The sequence below is a fragment of the Hypanus sabinus genome, chromosome 15 (genome assembly GCF_030144855.1).
Source record: "Hypanus sabinus isolate sHypSab1 chromosome 15, sHypSab1.hap1, whole genome shotgun sequence".
Classification (NCBI taxonomy): Eukaryota; Metazoa; Chordata; class Chondrichthyes; order Myliobatiformes; family Dasyatidae; genus Hypanus; species Hypanus sabinus.
Genome location: NC_082720.1, coordinates 65,812,770 through 65,825,687, shown reverse-complemented (window position 1 = coordinate 65,825,687; position 12,918 = coordinate 65,812,770). Strand labels below are relative to the sequence as shown.

At 41.4% G+C, this 12,918-nt stretch overlaps 1 protein-coding gene across 1 annotated transcript in view; it reads right to left on the bottom strand.

Annotated features, from left to right (window-relative positions):
* Positions 1-326: 326 nt before the first annotated feature.
* The window catches only part of LOC132405174 (uncharacterized), a 57,877-nt gene continuing 45,285 nt past the window's right edge, over positions 327-12,918 (bottom strand). The window contains exons 6-8 of the mRNA XM_059989872.1: positions 12,531-12,608; positions 8,139-8,192; positions 327-682 (exon numbers count right to left, since the gene is read on the bottom strand). Of these exons, the coding sequence (XP_059845855.1) occupies positions 663-682; positions 8,139-8,192; positions 12,531-12,608 (152 nt within the window). The 3' untranslated portion in view covers positions 327-662. The remainder of the gene's footprint in view (positions 683-8,138; positions 8,193-12,530; positions 12,609-12,918) is intronic.

Genomic DNA, 12,918 nt, shown 5'->3' with positions numbered 1-12,918 from the left:
AAGTGGAAGGTGGATTTATCCATTCAACAGCATAGATTAAATGACTAAATATTCAGAAAGCCCAGATTTGGTGTAAATAGGTTAGTGTCCTATGAAGGACTAGTGTTTTAATGTAACCCCATTGTGTTTTGTTTAAATCATTACTGTTTGTCATGACAAGTTTGGAAATACTAAAGATTGGCTTTTATTTGTCATATATACTTTGGAACATCAAAACCTGAGTTGAAATGTTGCATTTTGCATAAACAACAACACAGACAAAGGATTGTGCAGGGGGCAGCCCACAAGTGTTGCCATGTCCCTGACACCAATATAACACGCCCACCATTCATTCTAGTTGTATTGTAACAAATATGCCCAGTCTATTTAATCTATCTTGCATAATGAAGCTGTATTTTTTTCACATCGTATCCGTAGAAGCTGAAACAAAATGTTGAAATTGTTTTCAGAAATATGATTTTCATTTATAAATCAGAAGTGATAATGAGATGATTGAATCTTTGAATTATGTTAACTCATGGCAAATACATTCGTGAAGGTGCATCGCAAATCGAAAATATAAAAAATGATTTCAAAATATTCTACTTTCCACATATCCACTCCTTTGCAGATTATTCATATGTTTTTTTGTTATCTGTGCATAGATAACAGATGAGGCATTTTCATTTGAAGAAGGCAGGTTCTGAAAGAGAGAAATACCGGTTATGCTCAGTGAACACAGTATTAGGTACAGTATGTCTGTTCAATAATGTAAATATCTAATTAGCCAATCATGTAGCAGCAACTCAGTGCATCAAAGCATGCAAGCATGGTCAAAAGCTTCGGTTGTTGTTCAGTTCAAACAGTGGAATGAGGAAGAAATGTGATCTGAGTAAGTTTGACTGTGGAGTGATGGTACCAGACAGGGTGGTTTGAGTATCCCAGGAACTGCTGACCTGTGATATTCACATACACCAGTCTCTAGATTTTACAGAGAATGCTGTTAAAAAGAAGAACATCCAGTGAGCAGCATTTCTGTTGGCTAAAATGCCTTATAAATGAGAGAGGTCAGAGAATGGCCAGGCTGGTTCAAGCTGACAGAAAGGTGACACAGCCTTCTTGGGTATGGGGAGAGTAGTAGGGATAAGCTCCCACTACATATTAAATGCTCGCAATAGCATTCATCTCAAACAGTTTCAGAGAAACAAGTCCAACTCCTGGTCTTCACGTGTGGCTTAGCTACTGAGCCTGGTGGAGACATTTAACCATTTTGTACTAAAAGGAGAAGGGGCAAAGGAGGGTTACTGGCACCTTGAAAAAAGGCACTTCATGGCAGATGGGGCTCAAGAGTTGTGGTTGGCAACACATCTAGGAGAAGAAAAGCTCTTATCTCAAATCTCCACTGTGTTGTGGCTATACCCACTAATGGAAAGGCTTTGGGAGAAAACCCTGAGGGGAAAATCCAGAGTTGGAGTCCCCAAGGCAGTACTACATTGTGTTCAAACCTGTCTGGCAACTCCTCCAATGCTCTTGGTGTCAAACTGTATTGGTCCATTGGATTCATCTGCTGCATGGAGAGCAGGAGCCTGCTGCTTGGGCAACCACTTGTTCTCTGTAGCATACCACCCTGACTTGCCTATTGACATCAACAGCTAGGACACAACATCCATGGTCGACCCCACCCAATGGAGAAAAATCACAAAGCTGATGTGCAGAACAGCAACAGAATTCATGAAGATACACTCAGTGGTCACTTTATTAGGTGTTGGATGTACCTAATAAAGTGTCCATTTAGTGTATATTTCAGCCAGTTGATATTTTATCTCTTTAGATCAGAAAAGATCTCTACAGATCAGAAAAGATCTCTACAGGTTTGATTTGGAAGTTAATATTTGTTGGAATTGGGATTTCACCAACAGAAATCAATGTTCTTACAGTATCTGACACTTGATTGGAGGATAGTGTGGCATGTGTCTCCCCTGTGATAATTTCAAACATCACAATTAAAAGATGACAGTAGTGGATCACACTGATAAAAGAAGTGACAAATAGAATGCACGTGTCCTAAATTGACTGTATCACTCTCTTCCTGACAAAGATTAGCAAACTAATAATGTTAGCAAAGCAATAAGAATAGCGCACGACTGCGCAAATATGTGGAAGTCGGCCAGTGAGAACAGCAGGAAGAGTTTAAAAGGAAGACAGATTTACAGAGTGGGTGTTGGAGGAGCGGGCAATGGAGTAGTGGGAGACAGAGTAGGAAGCCTTTGGCTCAACGGGGCATAGGCGATAAGGGGTCGAGGCCAGGTAGGTTATCTTTTTAAAATAAAAGCAGAGAATATGTGTGAGAGGTTGGTTTTTTGTGCTCGGTGTCAGATGTGGGAGGTCCTGGAGACTCCCGGCCTCCCGGACGACCACATCTGTACCAGGTGCGTTGAGCTGCAGCTCCTTAGAGACTGCGTTAGGGAACTGGAGTTGCAGCTCGATGACCTTCACCTGGTCAGGGAGAGTGAGGAGGTGACAGAGAGGAGCTATAGGCAGGTAATCACCCCAGGACTATAGGAGACAGAGACGTGGGTAACAGTCAGGAGAGGGAAGGGCAAGAGGCAGATACTAGAGGCTGTCCCAATAGCTACAATAGGTACTCTTGCTTGAGTACTGTTGGGGGGGGGGACAGCCTATCTAGGGGAAGCAATAGTGGCTGTGCTTCTGGTACAGAGTCTGGTCCTGTGACTCAGAAGAGTAGGGAAAGGAAGAGAATTGGAGCAGTGATAGGTGATTCTATAGTTAGGGGGTCAGATAGGCGATTCAGTGGAAGCAGGAAAGAAACGCGGATTCTAGTTTGCCTCCTTGGTGCCAGGATCCGGGATGTTTCTGATCATGTCCATGATATCTTGAAGTAGGAAGGAGGACAGCCGGAGGTCATGGTACATATTGGTACCAATGACATAGGTAGGAAAAGGAAAGAGGTCCTGAAAACAGACTACAGGAATCTAGGAAAGAAGTTGACAAAAGTAACAATCTTGGAATTATTGCCTGTGCCACATGACAATGAGGATAGGAGTAGAATGAGGTGATGCATAAGTGTGTGGCTGAGGGATTGGAGCAGGGGGCAAGGATTCAGATTTCTGGATCATTGGGACCTCTTCTGGGGTAGATGTGACCTGTGCAAAAAGGACGGATTGCACTTGAATCCGAGCGGGAAGGTTTTGGCTGGAAGGTTTGCTAAGGCTACTGGGGAGAGCTTAAACTGAATTGCTGGAGTTAGGAACCAAACTGAAGTGGTGGAGGAAAGGAAGGTTGGCTCACAAATAGAGAAAGCTTGGAGACAGTGCAAAAGGGAGGATAGGCAGGTGATAGAGAAGAGACACGATCAGTCTGATGGTTTGAGATGTGTCTATTTTAATGCGAGGAGTATCATGAATAAAGCAAATGAGCTTAGAGCATGGATCAGCACTTGGAACTATGATGTTGTGGCCATTACAGAGACTTGGATGGTGCAGGGGCAGGAATGGCTTCTTCAAGTGCCAGGCTTTAGATGTCTCAGAAGGGATAGGAAGAGAGGCAAAAGAAATGGGGGCATGGCACTGTTGATCAGAGATAGTGTCATGGCTGGATAAAAGGAGGAAGTCATGGAGGGGTTGTCAACAGAGTCTTTGTGGGTGGAAGTTAGGAATAGGAGGGGGTCAGTAACTCTACTGGGTGTTTTTACAGACCACCCAATAGTATCAAGGGCATTGAGAAGCAGATAGGGAGACAGATTCTGGAAAGGAGTAATAATAACAGGGTTGTTGTGGTGGGAGATTTTAATTTCCCAAATATTGATTGGCATCTCCCTAGAGTGAGGGGTTTAGATGGGGTGGAGTTTGTTAGGTGTGTTCAGGAAAGATTCTTGACACAATATGTAGATAAGTCTACAAGAGCAGAGGCTGTACTTGACCTGGTATTGGGAAATGAACCTGGTCAGGTGTCTGGTCTCTCAGTTGGAGAGCATTTTGGAGATAGTGATCACTATTCTCTCTCCTTTACCATAGTATTGGAGAAGGATAGGAACAGCCAAGTTAGGGAAATGTTTAATTGGAGTAAGGGGAAATTTCAGGCTATCAGGCAGGAACTTGGAAGCGTAAATTGGAAACATGTTTTCAGGGAAACGTACAGAAGAAATGTGGCAAATTTTCAGGGGATATTTGTGTGGGGTTCTGAGTAGTTATGTTCCAATGAGACATAGAAAGGATGGTAGGGTACAAGATCCGTGGTGTACAAAGGCTGTTGTAAATCTAGTCAAGAAGAAAAGAAGAGTTTACGAAAGGTTCAAAAACTAGGTAATGATTGGAAACTAGCAAATTATAAGGCTAGCAGGAAGGAGCTTAAGAATGAAATTAGGAGAGCCAGAAAGGGCCATGAGAGGCCTTGGCAGAAAAGATTAAGGACCCCAAAGTATTCTACAAGTATGTGAATAGCAAGAGGATAAGACATGAGAGAATAGGACCAATCAAGTGTGACAGTGGAAAAATGTGTATGAAACCAGAAGAGGTAGCAGAGGTACTTAACAAATACCTTGCTTCAGTATTCACTACAGAAAAGGACCGTGGCGATTGTAGGGATGACTTACAGTGGACTGTAAAAGTTTGACAATATAGGTATTAAGGAAGAGGATGTGCTGGAACTTTTAGAAAGTATCGTTGGTTAAGTCACCAGGAGTGGATGGGATGTACCCCAGACTACTGTGAGAAGCGAGGGAGGAGATTGCTGAGCTTCTGGCAATGATTTTTGCATCATCAATGAGGACAGGAGAGGTTCCAGAGGATTGGAGTGTTGTGGATGTTGTTCCCTTATTCAACAAAGGGAGTAGAGATAGCCCAGGAATTTATAGGCTAGTGAGTCTTACTTCAGTGGTTGGTAAGTTGATGGAGAAGATCCTGAGAGGCAGGATTTATGAATATTTGGAGAGGCTAATATGATTAGGAATAGTCAGCATGACTTTGTCAAAGGCAGGTCATGCCTTACAAGCCTGTTGGAATTTTTTGAGGATGTGACTAAACACATTGATGAAGGTAGAGCAGTAGATGTAGTGCATATGGATTTTAGAAAGGCATTTGACAAGGCTTATTGAGAGAGTAAGGAGGTATAGGATCCAAGGAGACATTGCTTTATGGATCCAGAACTGGCTTGCACAGAAGGCAAAGAGTGCTTGTAGAATGGTCATATTCTGCATGGAGGCTGGTGACCAGTGGCATGCCTCAGGGATCTGTTCTGGGACCACTACTCTTTGAGATTTTTATAAATGACCTGGATGAGGGAGTGGAGGGATGGGTTTGTAAATTTGCCGATGACAAAAAGGTTGAGGGTGTTGTGCATAGTGTGGAGGGCTGTCAGTGGTTACAGCAGGACATTGATAGGATGCAATACTGGGCTGAGAAGTGGCAGATGGAGTTCAACCCAGATAAGTGTGAGGTGGTTCATTTTGGTAGGAAAATATGATGGAAGAATATAGTATTAATGGTGAGACTCCTGGCAGTTTGGAGGATCAGAGGGATCTTGTGGTCCAAGCCCACAGGACACTCAAAGCTGTTCTGGTCAGCTCACTACAGGAAGGGTGTGGAAACTAGAAAGGGTGCCTAGGAGATTTACGAGGATGTTGCCTGGATTGGGGAACATGCCTTATGAGAGTAGGTTAAGTGAACTCGGCCTTTTCTCCTTGGAGTGACAGAGTATGAGAGGTGACCTGATGGAGGCATACAAGATAATGAGAGTCAGTGATTGTGTAGATAGTTAGAGGCTTTTCCCCAGGGCTGAACTGGGCATCATGAGGGGGCATAGTTTTAATGTGCTTGGAAGTAGGTACAGAGGAGATGTCAGGGGTAAGTTTTTTAATGCAGAGTAGTGAGTGTGTGGAATGGGCTGCTGGCAGCGGTGGTGGAGGCAGAAATGATAGGGTCTTTTAAGAGACTCCTGGATGGCTACATGGAGCTTAGAAAAATAGAGGGTATGGGTAATTCCTAGGTAGTTCTAAGGTAAGGACATATTCAGCACAGCTTTGTGGGCTGAAGGGCCTGTATTGTGCTGTATGTTTTCTATGTTTCTGTGCTCAATTTAATTGATCAAAATGTAATTGCTCAGTTTAATTGATTTGATCGATTAAGCGTCCAGCTGAATTGGAAAATTCGAGCATGGGCCAAATAGACGTAGCAGGGCCCGGGTCTGAGAATGAGGAATGACGTAAGGTTTGGATAATTTAAGCGCCAAGCCAGATTGTTATGGTCAGTGTGATGGGCCAGAGGTAAGGGACAGGCCAGTTCAGCTCGGTACACAGTGTAATTTACTTGTCTCTGCACTGACCTGAGGCCATGCCTACAACTCATGGCCCCCTGCATCAGATGCAGTGATGAATGGCTTCCTGGTTGTGGACTGATTTTCATGAACTTCAGTTCTGAAAGTTATTTGCTTACTTCTATTGTTTCCACAAATTGTTGTTATGTTTCTGCACATTGAATGTTTGATGGTCCTCTTTTAATGAGCTCTATTGAGTCTCTTTGTTTTGTCGCTGCCTGTAAGGCGTAAATCTCAAGGTTGTGTATAGTTTACATACTTCAATAATAAATATATTTTGAACTTTGAACTTCTGAATTTTGAATTTCCAGAAATCTTGTATCAATTCATACAGGTAAGAAAATGCATAGACCACAGTGAGCTAAAGAGATGATTGCAAATGAGATAAACTTTTTCATAATTCTTGGATGATTCCAGGTCAATGAGGAGTTGTGAATGTGAGCGTTCTTCAGTAAGTCCACTGGGAAATAAGGAAGTGGGAAACAGGAACTTTTTCCTGTTTTATTTCTATTGAAGTCAATGGTGTTCAAGAGAATGAAGGGAGATGCCATTGAAATAAATCAGATACCAATAGGCCTGGAGAGAGTGGTTATGGGAAGGTGCTTCCATTAGTAAAAGTGTTGTGAATCTGTGGAATTTCTTGCCACTGTGGCCTGTGGTGCCCAAATCGGGTATATTTAAGGAAGAGATTAATGGGTTCTTGATTGGTAAGGGGGTTAAGGGTTACAGGGTGACTGTTTGTAAAAAAAAAGATCAGCCATTATTTAAATGGTGGAGCAAGCTTGATGGACCAAATGACCTAATCCTGCTCCTTTCTCTTATGGTTCTGAGGTCTTACGGAAGAGTGAGAGATTAGAGACTTGCATTGAAATATACAGTGAAATATTAAACAAAAAAATGCCAGCAGATGCTGAAAATCCAAAGCAATGCACTCAATGTGTAGCATCTATGGAGATGAATAAACAGTCAACATTTTGGGCTGAGAATCCTCTTCAGGACAGAAAAAGAAAGGGAAAGATGCCAAAATAAATAAGGTAGGGGATGGTTAAGTAGGATAGCTAGAACATGAAAGGTGAAGCCAGTTGGGTTGAAAAGATAAAGGACTGGAGAAGAAGGAATCTGATAGGAAGGGAGAGTGGACATAGGAGAAAGAGAAAGAGGAGAGGATTGTCTGGTAAGAAGGGGTATGAGACCAGTGCGAAGAATAGAAAAAGAGTGGAGGAGGAGAAATCAATATTCATGCCATCAGTTTGAAGACTATCTAGGCAGAATATAAAGTGTTGCTCCTTCACTCTGATGGTGGCCTCATATCTTGGCATAAGAGGAGGCCGAGAACTGTCACTTTAGAATTGGGATGGGAATCAAAATTAAAATATTTGGCCAGAAGGAACTACCTTTTTTGATTGATTTGATTTGACACAAACAGTTTGCCATTATGCCATGAGGTTGATTTGACTCAAGTGACAGAATGAAATGTGATGATATGGACAGGAGATCAGACATTCATCACTTTTACTGATTTAGAATTGTGTTAGTTGACTTTATATGTCCTTTGAGGACACAAATCTGCCTTGATTTGGCATCCGGCCAGCAGCAACACTGCACAGTTGTGTTGCAATATCAGCCCAGATCTGTGGAGGGAGACCGGACCTGCTCATAAAAGGCTGGGTTACGGACTGAGTCTCAGCTGACTGTCCCACGGTGTGTTAATGGGGTGAGCGAGAAGCTTTAACCCAGGGCGGCCATATCAGGAGCCCAAAGCATTTCAGACTCATCACCAACAATCCTCATCTTGATAAAAAATAAAAAAATTCAAACAATTTTATCACCTGGCGCATTTTTCTCGAAGCAGATGGATGCATAATGAATATTTTTCTGTGTGTCTGCAAGGACAAATAGAAACAAAAATGATAAATATAAAGATTAGTTTTATTTGTACATGAACATTGAAACATCGAAACATGCAGTAAAATTTGTTGTTTGTGTAAACAAATAACACTGTCCGAAGTTGTGCTGGTGGCAGCCTACAAGTGTTGCCGTGCTTTCCACACCACATAACATGCCCACAACTTACCAACTGTGAACATAGTCTTTGGAATATGGGAGGAAATTGGAGCACCCAGAGGAAACCCACACAGTCATGGGAAGAATGTACAAACTCCTTACAAACAGCATCAGAATTGAATCCAATTGCTGTAAAGCGATAAGCAAATCTATTCACTACCGTGCTGTCCCAATTGATTTGAGTTTGTTCAATCTACTGAGTTCCTCCTGCAGTTTGTTTTATTGTTCCACACTTTTAGATCTTGTGTCTACAAGGAATTTGCTACTTTATCAGGAGGCATTAACATGCAAATCAAGTAATGGATTAATTCCAAAGTGCAAACATCACTGTTCAGTAAGGTAAAAATATTTAATGTGTCAAATATATTAAATCATTTATGTTGTTAATAGTTGTATGCATGTATACAAAACAATTATGTATATAATTTTAGTGGTTGGGCAATATCCTCCTACATTTCCTCTCTTTATTGCTTGTACTATATGACAAAGACATAACATGAAGATTTTTACTCCCTTGGATGTAATAAATAAATAAATAAACAAACAAACAAACAACAAACAAATTGCTTAGGGAACAATTTTCATCAACTTCACTTCTGCTCTCCATCACATCATCTTCCCCTTCCAACCAAAAGTTGTTTCAACCATATGTCAGCTCTTTTGTCAGTGAGTGCATCTGTGAAGTATCAGTCTAGATTACACATTCAACATGGACTTGAATCCAGAATTTTCTATTTCTAAGGAAATTAGCTTGTCAGACAAAGGTAACTTATCTAACCCCAACCTGTACATCTTCAGAATGTGGGAGGAAATCAGAGCACCCGAGGAAATCCCGAGAAAACGTATAAACTCCCTACAGTCAGTGATGGGAATCGAACCCTAAACTTACTGCTCGTGCTGTAAAGTACTGTGCTAATCAGTACAATGTGATACTGCCACAGAGCATCCCAAAGGATATCACCTCAGAATAGAGGGACATCAATTTAGAACAGAGATGAAGAGGAATTTCTTCAGCTGTAGAGTGGTGTACCTGTGGAATTCATTCCCACAGGTCGCAATGGAGGCCAAATCATTGAGTATTGTAGAAATAAATGTGTGGACTATTTTCTAAACAGAGAGAAAATCCAAAAGTCTGAGATGCAGAGCGACTTGGGAGTCCTTGTGCAGAACACCCTAAAGGTTAGCTTGCAGGTTGAGCCAGTGGTGAGGAAGGCAAATGCCATATTAACATTTATTTCAAGAAGTCTCGAATACAAGAGCAAGGGTATGATGCTGTGGTATTATAAGGCACTGGTGAGGCTTTGCCTTGAAGTGAACAGTTTTGAGCCCTTCATCTTAGAAAAGCTGACCTAGTATTGGAGAGGATCCAGAGGAGGTTCACAAGAGTAATTCCAGGAATGAAAGGGTTTTCATACGAGGAACAGTTGATGGCTCTGGGTCTGTAATCACTGGAATTCAGATAGATGAGGGGTGATCTCATTGAGTCCTTTCAAATGTTGAAATGCCTAGACAAGAGTAGATGTGGAAAGGATGTTTCCCATGATGGGAGAGGCTAGGACAAGAGTGCACAGGGACGCCCTTTCAAAACAGAGATGCAAAGAAATTCCTTTAGCCAGAGGCTGGTGAATTTGTGATTTTTTTTGCCACATACAGTTGTGGAGGCCAGGTTGTTGGGTGTATTTAAGGCAGAGATTGATAGGTTCTTGTTTGGACATGACATCAAAGGTTATGGGGGGAAGGCTGGGAAGGGGGTTGAGGAGGAGATAGAGAAAAATGATTAGTTATGATTGAATAGCAGAGCAGACTCGATGGGCCAGATGGCCTAATTTTGCTTGTATGTCTTATGGTCATATATTTTAGGCAGAGGTTGAGAGTTCCTGAGTAGTCAGGGAAAGAAGAGTTACAGGGAGAAGACAGGAGACTGGGGTTGAGACAGAAATTGATCAGCATGATGAAATGGCAGATCATACTCAATGACTCAAATGGCTCCAATATCTTATCGTCTAACACACATTGCATTGTTCCATATTTATTAAACAGAATCTATTAATGTAGCCCTCGCCTTACTCACTGGGCTCCTATGAAAACTTTGCTCATTAGCCAGCTCTGCTAACAGCCACGTGATTCAGCAGTGTGGAGACCACTTTTCACAAAAAATACACACCTAGGGTCAGGACGTTTTGGGGTTTAACTAAACAGGAAACCAGTGGTGTTCCCCTTAACAAAACCTTGATTTGAGCAAATGCTGTGTAAATACCGCCCATACACAGTTGTCGGTTGGCAAAAAATAACAGATTGTACACCGCATAAATTTATAAATGAAGTATATTTACAAATGTCAGTTTCATTGAAAAGTTAGTAGGAAAGAAAAAACAAAAAATTGAAAGTGTGTGTTACAGTTAAACCAGCTGAATGTGCACATAAAGTTGGAGCTTAGCCTGGAGTTGCCTTTTACTCAAGCGCCAGACCCATGATCTACATGAAAGCACACACTACGTTCCAGATCTCACTCAATCCATCTTGAGCAAATGGGCTCTGTCTTGGGAGAAATGGCCCTTCCTCCTTGGAGCCATTCATTGGCACAAAATATTTAGGCAATGGAGACGCTCCTTCCCATGGGATTCTCAGCCATCCTCCCTCCTGTCCTCTCCGAAAAAAATATCCCGTACTAGACTACTGTCCATCACAAGTCACTCTCCATCTCAGTGACTAGAATTTTCTCCTGATTCTGCCATCCTGATTGTCTGACACAACATTCCTATGTTGAACTGCAGGGCTTCTTATCTCTAGCCGAAACCGAAACTTCCTACCAGCAGTAAACACAGCTTTTCCAGAAACTGCCAAAATAAAATTTCTGCAGCCTAGAAACAGAATTCTTAACCAGGGCATTATATGAAGACCATGACTAATTTTTCTCTCTGATTTCATTCAGCCACTTCTCTCAGTTTTGACTTGATATTATTTCTACAGGATATATGGTTCTGCAGTATATAAACCCTGCCTCTGTGATGCTGGAGATTAGATGTTTGGAATCTGTATGATCACATGGCCTCTTGGAATTGAGATACATGTGGGTAGTTTGGGTTAATTCAGTTTATATTCTCTTAAATTCTAACAAAGTAGCTGCAGAAAGGATTTTCCTACAGTAGAGAGTCCAAGAAATAAACAGAGTTTAAAGACAGTGGTCACTCAGGAATGAAATGAGGAATTCCCAGATCATAATGAACCAGGTGAATTCTCCACTGGTTAAAGCCAAATCGTTAAATATATTCATAGAGTTAGACTTCAACCAGAGGGGTTAAATAATATGAAGAGAAAACTGGAATTTGGGAAAAAAGAGTTTTCACATTAAAAAAGTGGTCTGATTTATTTAAAAAATTCTGATTTTTCTAGAAAGATTGCTCTGCTGTTCATGTCTATTTAGAAATATCACATAATTTCTGGAGAAAACAAGGCTGTCTAATATGGCATCATCACACTACACTGACACTTTGGCTTATCATATGCAGTGATTCCAGAAACATTGAAGTACTGTTGAAGCATGTTGGAGGTATTCAACAGTGGATGAGATCTCATGAAATGGATAGTCACTTTTAGAGGGCAGGTGATGTTCTGCTGCCACCAACCATGCTGTCCATTTACCAGAAGTTTGATCAAGTTGTGTCTTTTTATTTATTTATTGATTGGGATACGGTGCGGAATTGGTCCTCCTGGCCCTTTGAGCCATGTCGTCCAGCAGCCTCCTTGATTTAATTTGAGCTTAACCATGGGACAGTTTACAATGTCCAATTAATCTACCAACCAGTACGTTGTGGAGCACCTGGAGGAAACACCAGTGGTCACAGGGAGAAAGTACAAACTCCTCACAGGCAGCAACAAGACTTGTATGTGGATTGTCCATACAGTAAAGTGTTGTGGTCTATCTATATTGGACTGTTGTAGAATGCAGAGTGAGGTCTGTGTTGTATGAAGAAGACTGGGAGGGAGCGAAGAGTAGGAGGCTCTAGACAGGGCATTGGATTGATCTGTCAGTTTCGTGCCTGAGATCCCATTCCTCCAAATATTCATTTTAATTGCAAACCTACAAACTGTTGAGTTAGTAATTTCACAAAAGTTCAAGGAGAGACATTCAATGAATAAGAGATTGATCTATTTACCTCTTTGTATTGCCTTTCTACTCACAGACATATATTCAGCAATATGGCTGGTCTCAGTCTCTGGCATCTCATTAGTTCCTGGAAAATAATCATTTCATTTCCTTAGTTCAATTTGCAAGAAGCAACATTGGGTATCTTTGGAAAAAAAGTGCTCTATTAATAATGACAGCTACCAGCATGAGGCTGAGGTTGATAGAATGATGATTAGCCAGGTCACAAAGGGATACTGGGAGAAGTCAAGAGACTGGTGCTGAGATGAAAGTGGATTGGCAATGGTGAAATGGTGTAGAAAACTTGATGAGCCAAATGGTCTAATCTGTCTCCTATATATTTTTGTCTTATAATGCCATTATATTTCAGTGTTTGAAAATAACTTTTAAGTTACTTA